Source organism: Symphalangus syndactylus, chromosome X, assembly GCF_028878055.3.
Source record: "Symphalangus syndactylus isolate Jambi chromosome X, NHGRI_mSymSyn1-v2.1_pri, whole genome shotgun sequence".
Taxonomy (NCBI): Eukaryota; Metazoa; Chordata; class Mammalia; order Primates; family Hylobatidae; genus Symphalangus; species Symphalangus syndactylus.
The window spans coordinates 36110201-36135490 of NC_072447.2; the positions used below are offsets into that span (position 1 = coordinate 36110201).

At 41.8% G+C, this 25290-nt stretch overlaps 1 protein-coding gene across 2 annotated transcripts in view; it reads left to right on the top strand.

The window, feature by feature from the left end:
* Positions 1–22320, top strand: part of SMS (spermine synthase) — a 57996-nt gene extending 35676 nt beyond the window's left edge. For both annotated transcript variants that reach the window (XM_055267553.2, XM_055267554.2), the window contains 7 exons: positions 1414–1589; positions 2293–2447; positions 3214–3303; positions 9353–9467; positions 10166–10245; positions 17618–17733; positions 19665–22320. In XM_055267553.2, the coding sequence (XP_055123528.1) occupies positions 1414–1589; positions 2293–2447; positions 3214–3303; positions 9353–9467; positions 10166–10245; positions 17618–17733; positions 19665–19704 (772 nt within the window). In that variant the 3' untranslated portion in view covers positions 19705–22320. The remainder of the gene's footprint in view (positions 1–1413; positions 1590–2292; positions 2448–3213; positions 3304–9352; positions 9468–10165; positions 10246–17617; positions 17734–19664) is intronic.
* Positions 22321–25290: the final 2970 nt, after the last annotated feature.

The window sequence follows — 25290 nt, forward strand, 5'->3', positions numbered from 1 at the left end:
GAATGCCTCACATTCTGAAAGCTGAATTTGTTCACATGGAAGGTGAAGAAGTGGTTAAATCAAGAGTTGTCAGGATGACATGAATTTGTGGGAGTTTGCCTTTTCAATCTCGGTGTTCTTTATAGATGTTAGTATTCCCTCATAGAAAGCCTCGTTAACTTGTAACAGTTTTAGACTGTACTCTTGGAAGCTGGTGAGCAGGGAAGGGAAAGAGACTCATAAGAGTAAGTCAGGCCACATATCCCAGCATTTTACATGTCTACAGCTGTACATCGTGGCGTTTTAATGTTGAACACTACTGTGTTTGAGAACACATGACTCACGCAGTTGTGTTATGTATGCAGTGAGCTCTCCTTTTCTTTGTGTTTGGGTTAGACTTGCCAAGCCCCTTTTCCAGGTCTGTTTTTTCCTGTCATTTAGTGTCCTCTGCTGGTACCTTCTAGTACATTCATCCTGTGAAAAATACTGGGTATTTACAAAAGAATGAATGAAAAAATCATCATTTTGCAGCCTCTCTAGTAGTAACTGGTTCAGGCCAGAATCTTCTGCATGTTAAAACCACTGGTAAAGGTTTGTTGGGGGGTGGGGGTGAAGACTTTTACCTAGTTTCAGAGGACCACCCCACAGCCTGCTTAGTAATTTCAGAGGGTGAAAAGGTACCTTTGCAAATGGAGAGATCCCATGAATACCACTTTAACCAAGTGATCACAGACTTAGCATCACCAATAATAGGACAGATACACATCTTGTGTTCCCAATGTCATGCCTGTGTAATATATGTCAACCTGATTCTAACCATGAAGAGTGAGAGATTATCAGGTAAACCCATGAGTCATTTTTCAGCAGAATAGCTGGTCTGTACTTTGAGATATCAATGTCATGAAACATACCAGTACAAAAAAAAAAATTCTACGTTACATGAGGATAAAAAAGAAAAAAAAATAGGGAAATGCAGTGTATGAGCCTTTATTCAAGAGCAGAACATCTATAAAGGACATAACTGGCATAACTGGGGACACTTGAAGATGGACTCTGTACTAGATAACCATATCATACCCATGTGAACTGGTGTAAATATGGTGATGTCAATGTAGTTATGTAGATAGTCTTAAGAGACAGATGCTGCTGGAGCATTTGAAATACGAAGTGTGCAGTGGCCATCTTCTCCTTCAGCTTTTTGTTAGAGAAAATCTAAAGCATGGCAGGATTTTTTAAAAAGTGAACTGTGTACAATAGTTGTCAACATTTGGTGGTGGCCGTGATTATATAAAACTAAAAGCCCAAGCTTTGGATTCGTTTTGTGCTTGTCAAAAGTCGGCAGTCATGTGGCTTTCTTTTGCACACTCTTCATCCCAGGTCCACTTGTAAGGCAGTGTTCTAGTAAGGTACATTTCTGTTTTTCTCTTTTTCCAGATTACCACCCATAGTGCGAGGAGGAGCCATTGACAGATATTGGCCCACCGCCGATGGGCGCCTGGTTGAATATGACATAGATGAAGTGGTGTATGACGAAGATTCACCTTATCAAAATATAAAAATTCTACACTCGAAGCAGTTTGGAAATATTCTCATCCTTAGTGGGGATGTCAGTAAGTATTCCATCCCTGCCCCGATCGTGTAACAAAGTGGTGAAGTGTTGAATGATGGCGTTTTCCTGACAGTTACTGCTGTTGTGGATTTGAGTTTGTTTTTGACACTGCTGGTTTTTGAGATGACATTTATGTCATATTAACCCGTGGATTATCTGGGCTTTCACATAAACTTTGTCTTGACATTGCTTCCTTAGTGATGAGTATTTGGATTGTATTTCAAAAGAAAATGCATTTGCATATTTAAAAAAAAACCTTTTTGTTACAGAACAATTCAAACCTAAGTAGACAAACTAGTGTGATGAACCCACATGTACTTACCATCGAGTGTGAACAATTACCAACTCCTAGCCAGTCTTATTTTACCTAAACCCCAGTCTACTTTGTCCCTCTCATATTATTTTGAAGCAGCTCACCGACGTCATATTATTTCATTTGTAAAGATGTAATTGCTTTTAGTTATTCGGTATGTTGACACATTTTTAAGGCTGGATTTTCTTCCCGCTGACTAATGTCCATTAGGTGTCAGATGATCAGGGTTGATGAAAAAGTCCTCAATGGAAAAAAAGCTTGCAAATTGTTCACAGTTTTAAAAAATTGAAAATGAAAAATTTACATTTTGGTCTAGCTCTTCAGTGTGGTGGGGCCAGGTGGTTTGTGTGTTAAGATAGACTCACCATTTGGATCTATTTCTCCTCCCTAGATTTGGCAGAGAGTGATTTGGCATATACCCGGGCCATCATGGGCAGTGGCAAAGAAGATTACACTGGCAAAGATGTACTCATTCTGGGAGGTGGAGACGGAGGCATATTGTGTGAAATAGTCAAACTAAAACCAAAGATGGTCACTATGGTAGAGATATCCTTTGTTGTATAAGAGAACAAGTTCAGTGGGCTTCTTTTGTTTCCTTCCTTCCTTTAGTGTCTCACAACTCAAATTAATGTTACTCCAGACTAGAGGCAAATGTGTTACCTAGACTGCCTTGAACAGACAATTTAGTAACAGTACCCTTTTTTGTGGCCATCAACAAAGAAATAATCAGCTGGGCGCAGTGGCTCATGCCTGTAATCCTAGCACTTTGGGTGGCCGAGGTGGGTGGATCACCTGAGGTCAGGAGTTCAAGACCAGCCTGATCAACATGGCGAAACCCTGTCTCTACTAAAATTACAAAAATTAGCCAGGCATGGTGGCGGGCACCTGTAATCCCAGCTACTCGGGAAGCTGAGACAGGAGAATTGCTTGAACCCGAGGTGGCAGAGGTTGCAGTAAGCCGAGATTGTGCCACTTCCCTCCAGCCTGGGCGACAATAAGACTCTGTCTCAAAAACAAACAAACAAATAATCTACCTAGTTGAGGATTAAAGAGCAAAGGACTTTGATACTGTGTCTGCTGCCCAGTGATTTCCAAAATGGCTTCTCTAAAGCCATCTCATGAGGAGAAAAGAAGATTAAGTTCCTTTTGAGTGTCCTTAGTGTGAAAATAAAGTCACTGCCTCATTCATCATTTTGTTAAATTTGTGATACCCAAGTTAGTATTATAAAACCTTTGTCTTAACCCTTTCTTTAAAGTATTACTATTTCAGAATTCTTTGATATACCCAAATTCTCCTTAACCTGTTTCGGACATTGACCAAATGGTGATTGATGGGTGTAAGAAATACATGCGAAAAACGTGTGGCGATGTCTTAGACAATCTTAAAGGAGACTGCTATCAGGTAATTGTTTTCTGGATAATGTAGTCTTAAGTCAACTGATAATATAAGTTATTGATCAGAATTGTGCCTTATTAAAACAGCTTTTAGTATAATTGGTTGAGAAGATAAATACATCATCTGTCTCTTCAATATGAGTTATATGTATATTTGTATTTAGGGTGCACACGTATCAATGATGGGAAAGCACCAACTCCAGATTCTCTGAATTGAATCAAATTAATTCTTTTTTTTTTTATTATACTTTAAGTTCTAGGGTACATGTGCAGAACGTACAGGTTTGTTACATAGGTGTATACACGTGCCATGGTGGTTCGCTGCACCTATCAACCCATCATCTAGGTTTTAAGCCCTGCATGCATTAGGTTATTTCTCCTAATGCTATCTTCCCCTAGACCCCTACCCCCCCGATCGGCCCCGGTGTGTGATGTTCCCCTCCCCGTGTCCATGTGTTCTCATTGTTGAGCTCACACTTATGAGTGAGAACATGTGGTGTTTGGTTTTCTGTTCTTGTGTTAGTTTGCTGAGAATGATGGTTTCCAGCTTCATCCATGTCCCTGCAGAAGACATGAACTCATTCTTTTTTATGGCTGCATAGTATTCCATGGCATATATGTGCCACATTTTCTTTATCCAGCCTATCCTTAATGGGCATTTGGGTTGGTTCCAAGTCTTTGCTATTGTGAATAGTGCCACAATAAATATACGTGTGCATGTGTCTTTATAGTAGAATGATTTATAATCCTTTGCATGTATACCCAGTAATGGGATCGCTGGGTCAAATGGTATTTCTAGTCCTAGATCCTTGAGGAATCGCCACGCTGTCTTCTGCAGTGGTTGAACTAATTTACACTCCCACCAACAGTATAAAAGTGTTGCTATTTCTCCACATCCTCTCCAGCATCTGTTGCTTCCTGACTTTTTAATGATCACCATTCTAACTCCAGCCTGGGCCGCAGAGCGAGAATGTCTCAAAAAAAAAAAAAAATCTTAATTAAAAAAAGCCTCAATAATAATAATAAAAAAAGAAACCCGGGGTTTCGTACCTAGCAGAGCAGCTCCCTCGCTGCGATCTATTGAAAGTCAGCCCTCGACACAAGGGTTTGTCCGCGCGCGCGCGCGCGGGGGCCCGGCAGGGCGTGCGCGTTCGGCGCCCTCCGTCCATCCCGCCGACCACGGGCGGGTCTTGGGGGAGGCGCGGGTCTTAGGAGAGGCGCGTGTCCCTGCTGCGCGCACCCCGCTTCTTCGGTTCCCGCCTCCTCCCCGTTCACCGCCGGGGGGGGGGACTCGTCCCCTCTGGGCTGAGACGGGGTCCGGGGAGCGTGGGTGGGAACCGTGGAGGCGGGTGTGCCGAGCGGGGGGTCTGTGGCCCGCCGGCGCCTGTCCCAGGGGTGGCCGCGCGGGCCCGGGGGCGGCCACCGGAAAAAAAAAAAAACAACAAAAAAAACAAAACCTAATAGTAAAAATCAAGTAGTACACAAAGCTAAAGATTGCTTTTACATATGTACAAAATTTCCAAGTAAAATAATAAGCTAAATCTGGCAACTTAAGTCTATATTATGCTCAAGTAGGATTTAGTTAGAAGTGTAAAGATTTGGATTTTAAGAAATCTGTCAACTTAATTCATTATGTGAATAATTTAAAGGAGGAAAATAACAGATGACAAAGAATTTGAGAATATTTAGCAGTCATTTTAAATAAAAACGAATGCAGTATACTTATGTAAAATTAGCCAGGTGTGGCGGCGTGTGCCTGTAATTCCAGCTACATGGAAGGCTGAGGCAGGAGAATCGCTTGAACCCGGAAGGTGGAGGTTGCAGTGAGCTGGGATTGCACCACTGCACTCCAGCCTGGGCAACAGAGGGAGACTCTGTCTCCAAAAAAAAAAAAATATATATATATATATATATATATGTATGTATGTATATCTCCATCTAACAAATCTGTACATGTACTCCCTGAATCTAAAATAAAAGTTAAATTATAAATTACTTGAATAACATAAAATTGCAATAGAGATGAAACTACCTAAACGTTAATAGAAACTTAGGTTGTGGTAAATAGAAAATATAACAGATAGCAAAAGCCATTTCCACTGAAAATAGGAAGAGGATGAGGATGCCTATTATCTTTTTCAACATTATTTTTTGAGGCAACTGAGATAGTAAAGTAGATGAAAACAGTATAAATCTAATTATTTGCAGGTGATGTGAATACTAGAAAATCCAGGAAACTTACATAGAAAATTATTTGAATTAATGAGAATTTGATAAAGTGATTGGATAAAGCCAGCCTAGATTTTTTCTGTATACTAAATGCTAACTCATTTAAATAGGATTTCCTTCCCACCCATTTCCTTTCAAAGTAATCAAGTGTTAAATTTCTAGGAATAGGGCCAGGCGCTTGTAATCCCAGCACTTTGGGAGGCCGAGGCGGGCGGATCACGAGGTCAGGAGATCGAGAGCACGGTGAAACCCCGTCTCTACTAAAAATACAAAAAAATTAGCCGGGTGTGGTGGCGGGCGCCTGTAGTCCCAGCTACTGGGAGAGGCTGAGGCAGGAGAATGGCGTGAACCTGGGAGGTGGAGCTTGCAGTGAGCCAAGATCGCGCCACTGCACTCCAGCCTGGGCGACAGAGCGAGACTCCATCTCAAAAAAAAAAAAAAAAAAAAAAATTTCTAGGAATATAGTTAACAAGAATGGTATTGTGAGACTGGTATGAATTATGTTAAGATCTTATTGAAAGACATCGAAGTCTGAATATGTGGAGAGGCATGCTGTATTTCTTGTATTGAAATAACAGAACAGGCCAGGCTTGGTGGCTCACCTGTAATCCCAGCACTTTGGGAGGCCGAGGTGGGTGGATCACTTTTAAGTCAGGAGTTGGAGAACAGCCTGGTCAACATGGTGAAATCCTGTCTCTACTAAAAATACAAAAATTAGCCAGACGTGGTGGTGGGTGCTTGTAATCCAGCTACTCTGGAGGCTGAGGCAGGAGAATTGCTTGAACCCGGGAGGTGGACGTTGCAGTGAGCCGAGATTGCACCATTGCACTACAGCCTGGGTGACAGAGCAAGACTCCGTCTCAAAAAAATAAAAGGAACAATGTCTATTCTTCCCAATTTATTATGCGTAATCCCAAGGAGGGGGGAGGGGTTTAAAAGTAGACCAACTGATTTTGAAGTTTATTTGTAAAAATAAGTATCTAAGAATACCCAAGAAAACTTGAAAAAAGAATCATAGTGTGAAGCGAAATATGTCCTATTTGTTAATGTACTAGAGGGCACGATAATCGAATAGGAAGTATGAAAGGAATACACAAGGACCTAGGAATGTCAAAGGAACTTGAACAGGTCTGAGTATGTATTTCTACACACTGCTAATATGGTTTAAGATACATTTCAGTTGACTTGGGAAAAGGTTTAGTTGAGTTAATGTGTGATGCCGGTATAGTAAGTTATCCATCTGCATGAAAACCAAGTTAGCTAACAATAGAAATAGGAATTTTGGTGACTTAGGCTCTAAATGTAAAAACTAATACATTTAAGACAATTTAGAGTACTTAACCTTGGAGTTCGGAAATCTCTTAAAGATAGGACACTCAGTCTGTTAATGGTATTATAATGTTGTCATTACCAAGCCAAAAGTCAGACTAGAAGAAAGACTAGTAACAAGCGTGACAGGGAATTGATCCCTTGAATAATGCAGAGTCCCTACAACTTAGAAATGAAGTTAGCTAAATTTAAAAAGGTATAAAGGGTATTTACTGGTACTTCTCAGAATAAGTCAAATAACCTGTAAAAAGTACCACAAGACAGGCCGGACACGGTGGTTCACGCCTGTAATCCCAGCACTTTGGGAGGCCGAGGCGGGCGGATCACGAGGTCAGGAGATCGAGACCATCCTTGCTAACACGGTGAAACCCCGTCTCCACTAAAAAAAATACAAAAAAAATTAGCCGGGTGTGGTGGCGGGCACCTGTAGTCTCAGCTACTCGGGAGGCTGAGGCAGGAGAATGGCGTGAACCTGGGAGGGGTGGAGCTTGCAGTGAGCCAAGATCGCACCACTGCACTCCAGCCTGGGCGACAGAGCAAGGCTTGTCTCAGAAAAAAAAAAAAAAAGTACCACAAGACGGTCAACCCTGTTGGTGGCCCAGGAAGTTCTTGTGAAAACATTAGCAACAGACTTCACAAAATTTAGTAGAGGGGCAATATCCCATGCTGGGGAGGTTGCGAGGAGACAGGTGCTCATATGCATTGCTGGTTGGCGTGTGAATTGCTATCAAAACCAAAACACAAGGCTTCTAGCCTATGTTTGAGCACACAGCCCACAGTTAAAAAGGTATCACTACAAGGTTTTATTATAGCTGTGCTTGTAGTGGCCAAGGCTTGGCAGTGACAACAGAAAGAATGTTTTTAGTGGAATGGTGTATTTTTTAAAATGTGTGTTATTACCTGGAGAGATGTTAGGTGAAATGTTCAAGTTCCAAATGACGTGTGGGATCCAGATTTTACAAAAGAGAACGTACATTTGTGTTTGTGTGCAAGTATTCGTAAGAATCTGAACGTATGGAAAAATTATGAGCATATCAAACAGGATTAATATGTGGATGGAAAGCAACGGTGATGTTAGTACCTCCTATATTTTTCCATAGTTGGACTTGTATGATGCATTGAGGCAAATTATAAAACAATAGGACAGAAAAGTCCCAGTTTCTTAAAATTATAACTGTGAGGCTATAAGAAGAATGATGAGAAATAACATGGGCTAGGTTATCTTAGGGAATTGTAGTGAACTTTTTTTTTTTTTTTGAGACAAGGTTTCGCTCTGTCACTCAGGCTGGAGCACAGTGGTGCGGTGATCATGGCTCACTACAGCCTCGAACTCCCAGGCTCAAGCGATCCTCCCACCTCAGCTTTCCGAGTAGCCGGGACTACAGGCAGATACCACTAGGCCCAGCTGATTTTTCTTTTTTTTCTAGAGACAGGCTTTCACCATGTTGCCCAGGCTGCTCTAGTACTCCTGGGCTCCAGTGTTGCGCGCACCTCAACTTCCTAAAGTACTGGGATTGTAGGCGTTGGGCCACTGACCCCAGCCTGGCAAACTCTTAAACTCTTGATTTCTGACTATTATATTTAATTTTTCTTTTACTTAATGTGGGTTTTTTTTGGAATTAGAAAACTGAAAGATGACAGTAACTCCTGTTTAGTTGAGGATGTTGCTTAGATCCAGATGTGTCCCCAGCGTAGAGTCTCAGTACTTCAAAGATACAGCCGACCTCAAACTTCTTTCCTATATTAACTATATATGATCTGTATGGAAATTCCAGCTGGTCTCTTTATTGACTCTGATGGTGGGAGCTGTTATATATAGCTTTATTAGCAGTAGCCCAAGCGTTAGAGAAAATTGAGAAATAACATGTTAATAGTTTAAGATGCAGAAATCATAAACAATGAAGTCATTCAGTGCTTAGTATAAAAGAAAAATTAGGCTGGGTATGGTGGCTCATGCCTCTAATCCCAGCACTGTGAGAGTCTGAGGTGGACAGATTGCTTGAGCCCAGGGGTTCAAGACCAGCCTGGGCAACATAGTGAGACCCTGTCTCTAGAAAAAGTTTTTAAAAAGTTTATTAATTAAAAAAATAAAAATTAAAAGAAGATGATACAAATAGTGATAGGAGAGGCAGTATAGATTAGAGATGAAAGTCTGAAGTTGGCTTTCAGATAGTAATTAGGTATACTTCGTGGATCTGTGGGCAAGCTGGATAACACCTCAAGTTTGTTTCTGCATTGGTAAAATGGGGATGATAATAGTGCCTCTAGGATTGTTGCTTTATTGACATGAGAAGGCATTTAAAGTATATATGGTAAGCACTTAATTTTTGCTGTTAACAGACATAGATGAAAGTTTTTTGGTTCCTGTAGCAGATGCTGTGGATAGCTGTGGATATAAGCCCATACTTGGCGCTTTTTTCCTCCTTCCTTTACTATTGTTTTTTGTTTAACTACATCCACATGTTGGCTCACTCATCTATTCCTGTTCTTTCTGGAAGGTTCTAATAGAAGACTGTATTCCGGTACTGAAGAGGTACGCCAAAGAAGGGAGAGAATTTGATTATGTGATTAATGATTTGACAGCTGTTCCAATCTCCACGTCTCCAGAAGAAGGTAGATTTTTTTAACCAAGATATTTATGATGGAAATGTTTCTCTTGGCACCATGTGAGGGGGTGAAAGGATCCTAGAGATTGTGTAGTTCTCTCACGTTTTTAAAAAAGGGAGTTAAATTGAGGTCCATGGTGGAAAGATGACTGGATTTGACTTCAATTCCTGTTCTGCCACTAAATGAGTGAACTGATTCAGTCATTTGAAACAAAAATGACTCATTACATTAATGAGACAGTAAATCATTTGACAATTTATTTAAATTATGTGATTTTCAACCTGTATTGGTACAAACTGGTCACTTACCTAAGCAACAACAGAGATAATTCCCTTTCTCAAACCATGTTTGTTCCAAATCACAGCTAGTTCGTGTTTTTTCAATGAACTCAAGTTCCTGCTGAGTTTGCAGGCTCTGAATTTCTCTCAGGATTTTGCTGCTTGCCCCTTATTTAAAGCAGTTTTCTTTCACGTTTCAGCCACTGCCTTTGTGGCGAATCTATTGGTATTTTGAGAGCAGTGCTAGGTGGATGTGATTTTGGCATCCAAAATCAATTTCATTATCGTTCATGAACAAGCTCTTTGAATAGTGGGTCTTACGTGGCTCTTTTTCCTCTTTTGGTATTGAGTATTTGAATATTTTACTTCAGATGTTGCGGATACATACAAACCCATATTTATGAACTTGTTCTTTTAAACATTCAGATTCCACATGGGAGTTTCTCAGACTGATTCTTGACCTCTCAATGAAAGTGTTGAAACAGGATGGGAAATATTTTACACAGGTAGGCTACTTAACAGTTTTTTCCGTCAAAACGCTCTAAGACTTTCATATTTTGAAATCTGAATGCATATTTTTGAAATTTGTATCTGTTAAGGATAGAGCAGCATCATCGGATTATGTTCTTTCAAACAGTAAGCTTCTAAATTGACCTGTTGTCTGTTGGGAATTAATGAGTTATCAGCCCTGGTCTTTCGCTGTCGTATGAGCTGCTGCCACCAGATGGAGACACAGACTGATTTTCTTTTTTCCCCTCCCCTCATCAACATACACTTGATGAAATAGCTCTGGCTGTACTGTGAACTCCTGCCACCAGATGGAAGCAGATTGTGGTGTTTTTCTCATTCTCTAGGGGATTCTAAACTTAAACTTTAAAGATTACATTTCTTGGTGTTAAAAATATACATATATATCTCCTATTGAAATCCTTAACAAAATTTTGAAAATGACAGCAAAGACAGCTAATTGATAATACAGTCTCTTGGTACAAAATTCCCTGATTCATAAACATAAGATAAGCACTTACGTAGCATTGCACTCTGGATCTCTGAATTATTCTAAGTTTACAGGAAAATACCCTCCTCCATTTTTAAAAAAAAAGTACTGCCAGCCTGGACAGCATAGTAAGACTCTATCTCTACAAAAAATTTTAAAAATTAGCTGGGTATGGTGGTGCATGCCTATAGTCCTAACTCTGGAGGCTGAGGTGGGAGGATTGTTTGAGCCTGGGAGGTTGAAGCTGTAGTGAGCTGTGGTCGGGCCACTGCCCTCCAGCCTGGGTGACAGAGTGAGACCTTGACTCAAAAATAAACACAGTATTAGTATACTGTATTTAAATGTCAGGAACAGGCCAGGTGCGGTGGCTTATGCCTGTAATCCCAGCACTTTGGGAGGCCGAGGTGGGTGGATCACCTGAGGTCAGGAGTTCGAGACCAGCCTGGCCAACATGGTGAAACCCCATCTCTACTAAAAATACAAAAATTAGCCAAGCATGGTGGCAGGAGCCTGTAATCCCAGCTACTCAGGTGGCTGAGGCAGGAAATTGCTTGAACCTTGGAAGCAGAGGTTACAGTGAGCCGAGATTGCACCACTGTACTCCAGCCTGGGCCACAGAGCAAGACTCCGTCTCAAAAAAAGAAAAAAAAAAAAATCAAGAACAGGTAGAGGTTTTAACTTTATCCTCCTGAGGAGGTGTCTGCCAGCGGACCCTATCCTGGACATTTTATGGAATCTGAGGTTAATAATGTTGAAAACAGCTTAGCAATTCTAGGAGACATCTTGATTCAGGCTCCAGCCTATCCTGTTGTTCCCCTCTTCCCTCTGTGTGCAAAACCTGCAAGCACTTTGCGCTTGGAGAAATTGTTCGGAGGCTTTGAGGAGAGCAAAGCACTATCAATGAATGGAGTGTCTCCGCCCCCTACAACGTTTAGAAATGATTTTTACAAACATGCTGTAGATGGATATAACTGTTCAAAGCAGGAGTCTGCAAACATTGGGCCAAATCTGGCCTCCTGCTTGCATGTTCGTAAAGTTTTCTTGGCATGCAGACACGCCCATTTATTACATAGTGTCTGTGGCTGCATTTGTACTGAGTAGTTGCGGTAGATACTGTATGATCTGCAGAGCCTAAAATATTTTCTATCGGACCGTTTACAGAGGAAGTTTGCTGACCCCTGTCTTATAGGAAACCTGCAGTGAAACCTGCTCAAACAAAGCTTTCTTATTGTAAAGAAGCAAGTTGGACTTATGATGGTTTTTTTTTTTTTTTTTTTTTTTTTGAGTTGGAGTTTCGCTCTTGTTTCCCAGGCTGGAGTGCAATGGCGCGATCTCAGCTCACTGCAACCTCCACCTCCTAGGTTCAATCGATTCTCCTGCCTCAGCCTCCTGAGTAGCTGGGATTATAGGCATGTGCCACCACGCCCGGCTGATTTTTTTGTATTTTTTAGTAGAGATGGGGTTTCTCCATGTTGGTCAGGCTGGTCTCGAATTCCCAACCTCAGGTGATACGCTCCCCTTGGCCTCCCAAAGTGCTGGGATTACAGGCGCGAGCCACTGCACCCAGCCATGATGGGTACTTTTTAAGCAGAGCATACAGAAATTTTTTCTTTTCATTTTTTTAAGCTAGGTTCTTGGTCTGTAGCCTAGGCTGGAGTACAGTGGCACTCATTGCAGCCTCAACCTCCCAGGCTGAAGTGATCATCCTGCTTTGCCCTCCCAAAGTGCTGGGATTTCAGGCATCCATTGCCATGCCTGGCTAATTTTTGTAGAGATGAGGTCTCACTATGTTGCCTAGGTTGGCCTTAAACTCCTCGATTCGAGTAATCCTCCTACATCAGCCTCCTGAAGTGTCGAGGTTACAGCGATGAGTGACCGTGCCCAGGCAGAGTTTTTTCTTTTAGGTTTCTGCAAATACATGGAAGGAAATCTCAAGCAGCTTAAATTAATCAAGGAAAAATGTGAGGCTCTGGGATCTTGAACAAAAAGAGACTGAAAAAAATTGGGATCCACTACAAACTAGTCAGTCTGTAGTACAAAAGGCAGGACAAAAGAAGACAGCCACACTAACTCCACCTGTTGTCTACTACAACCGTGTGGCCGTTCTTCTTTTGTTCTGAATATTGGCATGGCAGGCTGCCTCCTATGGAGAGCTGTTATCTTAGTATAAAAGGCTAATAGAATGCTTGCTTAGAATACTACCACAGCCCATTTGTAAATATTAATGACCCAGGCTTTGATATCTTGCCTTTGCCAATAGACTTTTTACCAAAATCAAAAAGATTGTATGCCCAGGGCTGTCTTGGTTTCTAAGAATTGTCCAAAAGACATATGACATGTTTTCTGTCCCCATGTTCATTACAGTTGGAACCACAAAACAATCTCATTATATAACACCTGGGGTTCATTCAGTACATTTGGTGATTGACAATGTCACATGGTAAGATTTATGTGGACTGGCATGTAGACCTTTCAAGAAGTAGTAATTAAGTCAAAAAGCAAGTGATTTGACTCAGGATGTATTGATGTAGTTGCCACAGTGCAGTTTTTTTTTTAACTGCCAGGTGACATGCTTAGGAGGTAACCCAGATTCTTGGCATGCCCACCCGCTTTGCCCAAGTGTGCAGCTTAGAACTGGAGTCAGGTTGGCCGGGCGTGGTGGCTCACACCTGTAATCCCAGCACTTTGGGAGGCCGAGGCGGGTGGATCACGAGGTCAGGAGATCCAGATCATCCTGGCTAACACGGTGAAACCCCGTCTCTACTAAAAATACAAAAAATTAGCCGGGCGCTGTGGCGGACACCTGTAGTCCCAGCTACTCGGGAGGCTGAGGCAGGAGAATGGCGTGAACCCAGGAGGCGGAGCTTGCAGTGAGCCGAGATTACGCCACTGCACTCCAGCCTGGGCAACAGAGTGAGACTCCGTCTCAAAAAAAAAAAAAAAAAAAAAAAAAAAAAAAAAAGAACTGGAATCAGGTTAAGGGTGGGATGAAAATGTGGTGTTTTACAAAAGCTAAATGTTCCCACCCAAAACTGCTAGCTGTGAGTTCGTGATGTCATTGGTGTTACTGTGGCTGCCTGAAGGCAGCCGTGTCAGCATCCCAGGAAGCTGGGAAATGCATCGTGGAGGGGCGTGGGAATCAAGGTGAGCCAATAGAATTTGAATTGGGGAGGAAGTGTTTTCATGGAACCTAGGAGGCAGATCCTGGGATTTGACCTTCCTCTCTTCTCTCCCCACAGCCCCATTTAAAAAAAATTGTAAGTTGCATTTCTCTCTCCTTTCTGCTTGCCTTCTAGAAGCAACCCATCCTTGGTCTCACTTTTTTTCCGTTTCTGCATTTTATAGATGGTTCTTACATGTATGATTTCCTAAATCATTATACTATTTAATTTTACTTGCTTTTGAACTGGATAAAAGTTGCTAAGGATGTATTCTTCTGTACCTGTTACTGAGATGTCATGTGCCTGTAATCCTAACTACTCAGGAGGGTCGCTTGAGCCCAGGAGTTTGAGGACAGCCTGGGCAACATAGTGAAGACCCCACCTCTAAAATAAACAAAAGCAAATGTCACCTGTCCACACCTAACATGGGGAAAAGAACTTTCTAGAACTGAAGCCATCGAATTTGGATTTAATCCCCTAGTGAAGCCTCAAAGGGTTAAAGAAACCAATGACTAATAAAATCTTGAGTTTGCAGGATTGCAGGTAAAAAAAAGAAACAACTTGCTGAAACACTGAAACTCCCTCCACTTAAGAGAGAAAATCATTGGCTAAAATCTGTTAAAACCAATATGGCCAATTAGAATTTGCACAGAACAAGGTTGCTGATGTCACAGCCTAAGTTTCCACCACTTGCTTCATACTAACCACCTCCACGCCCTCAAGTTTGCACACAAGACCCATTAGTGGGCATAAAGAGATAGCTATACATGCCTGAGGATTTTCCAGATCTACCCTTTCCTTTCCATCCGGGAATCAATCACCTGCAGATCTCAGAACCCACCCTTTAAACTTTTTTTTTTTTTTTTTTTTTTTTGAGATGGAGATGGAGTCTCACTCTGTGGCCCAGGCTGGAGTACAGTGGCACGATCACTGCTCACTGCAACCTTTGCCTCCCGGGTTCAAGCACCTCTCCTGCCTCAGCCTCCCGAGTAGCTGGGATTGCAGGTGTGCACCACCACACCTGACTAATTTTTGTATTTTTAGAAGAGATGGGATTTCACCATGTTGGCCAGGCTGCTCTCCAACTCCTGACCTGAAGTGATCCACCTGCCTCGGCCTCCAAAGTGTTAGGATTATAGGTGTGAGCCACCGTACCTGGCCCCTTAAACCTTTTCTAATAAAAGGACTGCCTTTAAGCCCAACACAGGGAGACATATTTAAGCTGGACTCCTGTCTCCTTGTTAGTTGACTTACAATAAAAAGCTTTTCTTAGGCCAGGCATGGTGGCTCATGCCTGTAATCCCAGCATTTGGGGAGGCTAAGGTGGGAGGATTGCTTGAGGCCAGGAGTTTGAGGCTGCACTGAGCTATGATCACAGCACTGTACTTCAGCCTGGGCAACACAGCAAGACCCTGTCTCTGAAAAGAAATTAAAATAAGCTTTGCTTTTGTTAAAACCCCAGTGTTCTAATATTGACTTCTAGCACATTGGGCAGTGAGCCCCTTTTTCTTTGATAATGCCAGGTGTGACCCCACCCCTTGTTCTATCCCTTCTTCTTATCCTTAATGAGTGCTTAATTCTTTGCTATTATATTTTTATTCTGCATCTCCCATTTGTTTCTCTTAAAAAATGTCATTCCATTTAAATAGACAGGAAAGTGAAATGTATCACGTTACTTTTTTGGGGTAGGTCTCTATTTGTGGTGTGTGTTTTTTTCTTTGAAACTTCTTGACAATGTTGGGAAAGAACAAATTGAAACTTTCCTATTTTCTTACCACAGTCTGTGTAAGGAAGTCTTCCCATATAACCTCTATAAAGAGTGTGGTGTCAATTTTAAGATGGCAAAGCCATTTACTGTGCACCTTGGTGGCATTTTCATTCTATAGCTTCCCCAGTGGTGATGTGTTCTAAAAACAACTGGGCAGTTTTCTATTTGTGAATCTTAAATTACACGTGTGGTGTTTATATGCTCTCATGGTGAACTTGATGTTGAAACCAAATTACATGCTGGCGAAGGGCACTTTGGCCATGGCCATATCCCACTGCAGGACCCTAGATGATGGGTTACTAAACAGGCTGGCACTGAAGGATGACGTCACGTTGAGTGAATGTGCTAAGTTAAAACCACCAAGGCCAGCTCTCAGAATAGTTATAATCTCTTGCCCGTGACTAGCTGGCTGGTTGGTTTTGAAAGCCATTCTCAGGAGTTCTTACATCACAGGCTGCCTTTATTTGTAAATAATTTTCATCTTGCATTGTACTTGGCTATTTTGAGGCAAATTAAGAGTAACTTTTTCTTTTCTTTTTTTTTTTTTTTTTGAATTGGAGTTTCACTCTTGTTGCCCGGGCTGGAGTGCAATGGCACAATCTCAGCTCACTGCAACCTCCACCTCCTGGGTTCAAGCGGTTCTTCTGCCTCAGCCTCCCGAGTAGCTGGGATTACAGGCGTGTGCCACCACACCTGGCTAATTTTTGTATTTTTTAGTAGAGACATGGTTTCACCATGTTGGCCAGGCTGGTCTCAAACTCCTGACTTCAGGTGATGCACCTGCCTCAGCCTCCCAAAGTGCTGGGATTACAGGCCTGAGCCAGCATGCCCAGCGAAGAGTAACTTTCTTAAGAAATGAAATCAGCCACCTGGATTCAGTAGTCTTGTGAATACCAACTTCAGTGATTAAAAGGAAATAGGTGGTATTAAATACCAGTTTTGTTTTCTAAATTCATAATGAAAAGCATTTGGGGAAAGTCGTGCTAAGAGGATGATAAATGCTTCCCCAGACTTAATCCATATCTACATTTTAACAAGATCCCCTATGATATCATATGTACATTAAGGAGTAAGAAGCATTGCTCTAGAGTTAGGCAAATACTGTATCCATTCAGCATCTCTGCTATACCTTGGCTAGCATCTCTTGATTCTCTTCACCTTTTTTTCGTTATGGTCACAGGATGGCTGCTGCAGCTCCAAATATCACATCTAGGTTATAGCTTGGAAGAAAGTTGAAGAGGCAGTTGGCTCTCTCTTTGTTCAGAATCAAAAGCTTTTCCAGCAGCTACCAGCAGACTTCCAGTATATCTCACTGACTACCCTTAGCTGCTGGAGATGCTGAAAATGGGGTGACTGGAAAGGGAGAAATGTTAGAATAATGAAGTTGAGAGAAAGTTTTTGATAAGGTATGCAACTAGGGGATATCCCTAGCATATATATCCTGAATAAACTTTTGTTCTCTTATACACAGATTCTAGGGAAAAAATGGGGGTGAATATAGTTCTGTGTCAACATTTTAGACTCTTAGGAGAATTGTAGTTTAAACCATTGTGGAAATCAAGAACACTATCTTTTTGATACTTCATTTGTAATATAATGGTGACCGTTATTGAGAAAATTTCCTTTGAATGAGTTATTTGTATGAATCTTTGCAAATTGCGTGGTTTTAATTCAGTGACTGTGTCACTAATAAGAAATTGGTTTCACTGTTTTCTATCATTTCATATTCTAATAATTTGAAATGGCTTGGTAAATGAGGTAGAAGGATAACGAGCTCTAATGGGTCTATAAATAGAATGCAGTGTGATTTATGAAAATACAGAAGCCTTATCTTGTTTTTAAAGATGAACTTGTATCTAAAGCTAGAATTATTTTCCTTTATTAAAGACCTTCAGATGAGTGGGGCCCTTGGAAGGACTCAAGAATCCCATTTGCTTATCTCTTTGATTTAGGGGAACTGTGTCAATCTGACAGAAGCGCTGTCGCTCTATGAAGAACAGCTGGGGCGCCTGTATTGTCCTGTGGAATTTTCAAAGGAGATCGTCTGTGTCCCTTCATACTTGGAATTGTATCCTTTGACCATGACATTCTGTTGCCAGATCAAAGCACCCAAGTAAATCATATGCCAGCTAAAAAATTTAAATCACAATAATAAACAATTAGCTTAGCCGTAGAGTATATAAAGCCCTGATTCTCAAGCTTAGGTGCACATTGGAATCCCCTGAGAAGCTTTAAATAAAATCTAAGATTCTAGACTTCCATTCTCAAAAGTTTTGGGGTGTGGCTTGCCACAGCTTTCCAGGTGCTTTTAATGATCAAGCACTACTGGTCTAAAGCATTGGTTCTCAAAGGTGTTGCCAGACCTGCAGCATCGCTCAAGAACTAGTTAGACATGGACATTCTCAAGCCCCACCCCAACCTGCTGCCCAATCAGAGGAATTCTGGAGGTAGGGGCCCAGTGACCTGTTCTACCAGCCCTCCCAGGGATTTATGTGCACCTGAAAAGTTTGAGAAGCCCTAGTCTAAAATAACCACCCTACCTGTGGCAGGTAAAATGTCTAAAGGCACTCATTCTACTCTTACATTAAAATTACCTGACATTAATACTAGCATCAATTTCTACACTTGATGCTAATTTGCAGTAGAAATCGAGAACTAGAATGATGTTGGGGACTGCACAGTTAACACTGGTGTTCTCTGTTCTGCTTAGTAAAGTTAGTCTAGAGAAATGAAACACGGAGAGAAAAAAGGAAATGAGTATTATCATTGGAAATTTGTGCCGCGACACAGCTGTGGGCTGTAGTCTGCAGACAGCTTCCTTACCTGCTGTTGCCAAGTCCAGGTTCCTGTGACGGCAGGTTTTTTTTGCTGTCAGGGGAGCGACTGCTGCTGACCTCCAGTGAGGCCTGGTCCCATCGGGCTGGGGCAGAGCCCGACAGGACAGACTGCCTGCTGAGACCAGATGGCCAGCAAGAGGCAATGAGAACCCTCTAGATCCTCCATAATAATGGGAGACTTTAACACCCCACTGTCAACATTAGACAGATCAACAAGACAGAAAGTTAAGGATATCCAGGGCTTGAACTCAGCTCTGCACCAAGCAGACCTAATAGACATCTACAGAACTCTCCACCCCAAATCAACAGAATATACATTCTTCTCAGCACCACATCCCACTTATTCCAAAACTGACCACATAGTTGGAAGTATGCAGTGTGATTTGTGAAATACACAGGAGGGGAGTACTCCACCTGCTGGGTGGCCGTGTCCCTCCACAGCCTGTACAGAGCTTCAGCATCTCCTACCAAGTGTCCACCTTTGTTTAGGGTTCCCCTCAGCATTTTTGTCAGGCCTGTGTTTGCATGTTTGGAGGTTTGAGAAATCAGTTGATAACATTTGAGGCAAAGGCTTCCACCTGCTAGTTCTTCTCTCTCCCTCCTTCCTTCCCTCTCCCTCCTTCCTTCCCTCTCCTTTCCTCCTCTGACCTTTTTTCCCTCTCCACCTCCTTCCCTCTCTTCCCTCCCCCTTCCCTCTTTTCCCTCCCCCTTCCCTCTCTTCCCTCCGCCTTCCCTCTCTTCCCTCCCCCTTCTCTCCCTTCCCTCCCCGTTCCCTCTCATCCCTCCCCCTTCTCTCCCTCCCTTGCATCTCCCGCTACCCCAACTTTCCCTCCCTCCCTCCTTTCCTCCTTCCTTCCTTTCCTTCTCATACTAATTCCCTAAAACTTGTGAGAGTTTGGAAGCGGTAGTGTTACCTGAGAGAATATTTGTGTTCCTTTAGCCTTCTGTTGTCCACTCAGTACCTCCTTCAGACCTCCTAGGTGGTGGGAATGTCCCCAGGATGCAGAGTGGCCTTATTCAAAGGCCTTCATTCTCATTCCCACAGTGCTCTAAGCCATGAAGCTTTTCATCCATCTTTCAATTTGTAGGCCAGCAAACGAATTACAAGTGATGCCTTTTCTTCCTTGAATTACCTGCTTTTATTCCTTGACTCCCTGTCCAGGTGGGTATTTTACACTGTTTGGAAGAAAGCTAAACCCTGAAGATCAATAGCCCCTAATCACATGTGCTGCAAATAGCCTTCCTGACCTCCATATGCTGTACATGACATCAAAATGAGTCAGGCAATTGATTGTGAATTCCTTAAAGTTTTCCTTTTTTTAATAATTATTTTTAATTTAAAAAAGCAAATGGAAAATGTATATTTTGGTGAGCTTAGGGTGTTTTTTTTTTGAAAGTCAGCTGAAGGATGGTTAGACAGCACAGCGAAGACTGCTAAATGCACTGACCGCCCCCCCATTAGAATGTGATTTTTGTTCCTTTTTATTTCTCTGTGGGCTTTTGTTTTTGTTTTTGTTTTGGTAGATCGTCAATTTGGATATTTGGAGGAGTGAACATCGTTGTTTTGCTGGAGGGAAGATCTTGATGGTGTTTCTTTCCCCAAAAATTGACTTAGATATTAAAATTTGGTGCTTATAAGAGAGAGTTAAAAAAAATAGGATTGCTTCAATTAAAATTACAAAAGAGACATTTCACGTGTTCTGTCGTTTTATTTCAGCCCAGTCCCCTCTTTCTGACTTGTGATCTCATAGAGCAACGGTATCTCCCGGTCTGTTTTTAGTTCTGTCACTCGATGTCATTTATCGCTTTATAATAGGATGGCCTTGGGGCCTTTTTTGAACAGTAATAATGACTTCATTTGCCACCGTGCTAAATGATACACAACCTGTTACATTCACCAGTCCTTCATTATACCATTGACCTGAGGCTAGCAAGAGATTTTGTCTGACTGTAAAGTTGAAAGTCAAAAGCTTATTTCTATTCCCACTCTTACCAGTGTATTAGATGTGGAAATAAAAGTCATTTTGGGTAGCTGCTATGAAACTTTCTGAGCAGATTCTTGGCTGCACCGATGTATGACAGAATTTGTGGAGAGGCCTGTGGCAATGTGAGCAACTTGAAAACTCCTAAGGAAGTGCAGGTAGCTAACAGCTTGGTGGTGTTTGTGGGTAACGATCCACATCACATTGACTTGGATTGTTAGACATCAGTGGGTTATTCTGTTGTTTTTATAAAAGGTTTATCCTGTATCAATGGAATGAGTCATTTATGGTGAATTTGCAATAAGCAAAGCATTAAAAATGAAATATTCAGTGTCCATTTTGAGATAGGATTGGTGTCAACACAGAACATTCTTCCTCCCAAGGTAGGAATCAATAGTATGGTATGTAAAAAAAAAAAATTTTTTTTGAGACAGAGTCTTGGTCTGTCACCCAGGCTGGAGCGTAGTGACCTGACATTTTTTTTCTTAAATAAGTGAATGTCTACTTTTTCTTATCTTTTTTCTTTTTCTTTTTTTTTTTTTTTTTGAGACAGTCTTGCTCTGTCGCCCAGGCTGGAGCGTAGTGGTGCGATCTCTGCTCACTGCAACCTCCGCCTCCCAGGTTCAAGCGATTCTCCTGCCTCAGGCTCCCGGGTAGCTGGGATTACAGGCGCCCGCCACTGTACCCGGCTAATTTTTGTATTTTTTAGTAGAGATGGGGTTTTGCCATTTTGGCCAAGCTGGTCTTGAACTCCTGACCTCAGGCGATCAGCCCACGTCAGCCTCCCAAAGTGCTAGGATTACAGGTGTAAGCCAGCACGCCCGGCCGCCTACTTTTTCTTTGTATTAGATTGGCATGGAAGAAGATGAAGAATAAAGGAGTTAGTCATGTTGTAATTAGATAGACTTAAATTTTTCTTGTGCACATAGGTTAAAAATAGCATTAGTAGACATTCTCCCCATCCCCTCCAACTCTACTGTAGTGCTTTGCAAAGCTCTGTGTACTGTGTAAGATATAAAATGATGGTAGTGTTAACTGTAGAACACTGTTTGGGGGTCAACAGAATTGGATTTTTTCTACTTTATAAAAGAAACCAGGTATATGCTGTCTGGATATCGTGTTTTTAATAACTGGGCATGACTTTGTACTTGGAGACTAGCTTGAGGCTGGGGCAGCAGATCCACTGATAAATCTGTTGACACAAGTCCTGCAAAGACCTGAGAGGTGGAAATGAAGTGGATCAGGTTGTGCCAGGCCATGGGAGATACATTCAGGAGAGAATAAGGGATGTGGAATGGGAAAGAAAGGAATGGAAATCTCTGTCTTTTCATTTTGGGTGATAACAGTGAATTTTGACCCAACTCACTTCTTTGTATTGGAGAAAGGATGATGTATGTTTTGAACATCTTTGTTACTGTTTTAAAACAAAAGCATGCAAACTGAACTCTGATAACTGAAAATCCCCTCTGCTTTTGCTGACTTTTAAAGAAATGTTATAAGATCTAGCATTGTTGTTTTACTTTAATGGCTGTGGTGTTATATAGTATTACAGTCTCCTTTATAACTTACACTGGAATATACTGTAGTATCATATAGCTGCTTTTTAATTAGAAACAAGACAAATATGACTGTTTAAAATTCCATTTAACACATCAGCAGATGTCAACAATTTATTTAAAAAATGAAATGCTGCTTTCTCGTAGAAGTGTGATCGATTGAATATTTTAGAGACTTGACTAATGGTGATCCAGCGGGGCTAGAGGAAGGCTAGGTTGACAGTGTTTTTAATGGGCTGGAGCAGTGCTGATGTCGAAATAAAAATGTGCTAGTACTTCCTGTACAGTCTGCATAGTCACTTCCTTGCTTGCATTAACTATTGCTGACGCAAGACTTTGCATTTCTACCATCTGTCTCAGTAGATTCATCAATTTCATTCTGGTCCCATGACTCCTGGGATAGGGTGGGGAATTGTGGCGGTGTGGGTTTTGTGTTAAATATCATTGGCCTGTGTTCAAGGCTCCAGAGCAGGACCAGTCAAAAGTGTGGTTTGTCAACCAGCTCTTTGTTTTCTAAGGAATGCACTTCAGCTGACCTGTTTTTCACAGCAAGACTCTCGTTGAAAGAAGCAGTGTGCTGATATTTCCCTGTGGCACAAGCTCCTTACCACATCTTGGAGCAGCATTTTTTTGAGACCGAGTTTTACTCTGTCACTCAGGCTGGAGTGCAGTGGCGCAATCTTGGCTCACTGCAACCTCCGCTAGGGTTCAAGCAAATTCTCGTGCCTCAGCTTCCCGAGTAGCTGGGACTATAGGCGTGTGCTAGCTACCACACCGGACTGTTTTTTTTATTTTTAGTAGAGACGGGGTTTCACTATGTTGGCCAGGCTGGTCTCCAACTCCTGGCCTCAAGTGATCTGCCCGCCTCAGCCTCCCAAAGTCCTGGGATTGCAGGCGTGAGCCACTACATCCGGCCTTGGAGCAGCAATTTGAGTACTACTCTTCCAGAAGCCAGTTGGGCCGCATTATTGAATACCTAGTTCCCAGATAAGAGCTGTTATGTGACCTTGAAGAGGTACTCTATCTCCTTCAATTACCCTCTTGCCGAGTGTCTTTGTACTAAATCTTTAACCTTGCTGTTCTTTTGGCTAATAAACCACTTTCATTTACATTATCCTGCTCTGTCTTAAAACAGCTTTGTGAATGAGATGTTAATAACACTAGGCAGGCCAGCAGTCCAAGTTTGAAATGTGCCTGAGGGTCCTATGAATCTGGGTTCCAGCATTCTTAATTTCTAACGTGGATGCTTCCATCAGAGGTGCTTAACTGTTTTTGTACCTTGGACTCATTCAGCAGCTGCCTGGTAAAACCTGTGAACCCCTTCTCAGAAATATTTAAAATACATAAAATAGGATTCCAAGAAACAAGTTAAATTTTCCAAAAACTTATGATAGAATATTTGTGCTGCTTTATTTGTTATATAGCTAGATCAAGTGGTGGGTCACATACCGTAATTGTGAAGTAGTAATAAGCGTAAGATCTGTAGCAACTGAAATGTGATGAAAACAACATTTGATTTCTCTTCTTGACAAAGTTACAGGAACTGCTGTGTACTAACATGATTTGTCACCGGTGTTCATGCTTAAAGGAAATGCTAAATTTCAGTGGGAGTTAGTAAAGATAAAGATAGAAACATTTTCCCATCCAAGTTTATGGGGTCACAGAATTCTGTCCATAGGCCCCAGGTTAAGAACTCCTGACCTACAGTTTTTGCTTCCATTGTTTTCATTGTATTTGAGCGGTGGGGAAGGGTAGGTGGGATCCCTTCACCCTTCTGTCAGAACCTGAAATCAACACTGGCAGATCAGTTCTCCTCAGCCAGAACCATTTAAAATCTCAATTACCTCATGTAGTCATCCTACTGATTTCTGCTTTACTCATTATTTCAAAAATGAAAAATAGAACATGGGCAAGAAATAGCCCAGGGCTTCTGGAAAGCTATGTGAATCCTCTTGGATGTGATTTCCCTGGGAAATTGGATGATAAATGTGACTGGACAGGTAGACTTAGCTCTTGTATCTGGGGGTCCTGGGATGCTCAGGCCAACTAATTAATGCAGACAGTTTTCCCATGCACCAAGCAACCATGTGATCATTTCAGTGGGCAATTTTTTTGTGATGAAGCATCAGGGAATAGGCCCTTCTCTGTGCAACTTTGCACAGGAATGTAAAAGTAAGTGAATTAGGCAGCCTTTCTAGGAAAGAAGCAGGCCAGGTATATTTTAATGGAAGGTCTCCAATATCCAGAGAAGGGAGAGTTGGGGGTTGCTCCACCCCATTTCCTAAAAAAGACTGGCAGTAGGTCAGTCTCTGTAGCCCTTGGCTTTGACCATAGAGTGGCTTATTAGAGATCATTCCTAGTTCCACCTATTAGGGAATACTTGTTTCTTGACTTTGTTCTAAAATAGTCTTAATCTTGGTAAGTGATTATGATAGTAGCTTAGGTTCTTGCTAAGTGATTCAGACTGCTCCTGTCTGTTCATTGCTAAGGGACAGAAACACTCTTTGGACTTGGTCACGCACCCAGCTCTACACTACATTCCATGTCCTCTTAAACTTTCTAGATGTTCTTTCTCCAGTTTAAATTTGGCACCTGAAATTCCCCCTCTGTCCATCTTCCCAATGCTAAGGGGGAGCTTTTGCCAACATGTCCTGTGCATTGCATGTTCCCTTCAGTGTTTCTGTTTTATGATCCTCATCCCGTATCTACTGACCATGTATGTTTACTTTTTATTATTATACTTTAAGTTCTAGGGTACATGTGCACAACATGCAGGTTTGATATATAGGTATACATGTACCATGTTGGTTTGCTGCACCCATCAACTTGTCATTTACATTAGTTATTTCTCTTAATGCTGTCCCTCCCCCAGTCCCCCACCTCATGACAGGCCCTGGTGTATGATGTTCCCTGCCCTGAGTCCAAGTGTTCTCATTGTTCAGTTCCCACCTGTGAGTGAGAACATATGGTGTTGGGTTTTCTGTCTTTGTGATAGTTTGCTGAGAATGATGGTTTCCAGCTTCATCCATGTCCCTGCAGAGGACATGAACTCATCATTTTCTGTGGCTGCATGGTATTCCATTGTGTATATGTGCCACATTTTCTTAATCCGGTCTATCATCAATGGACATTTGGGCTAGTTCCAAGTCTTTGCTATTGTAAATAGTGCCACAGTAAACATACATGTGCATGTGTCTTTACAGTAGCATGATTTATAATCCTTTGGGTATATACCCAGTAATGGGATTCC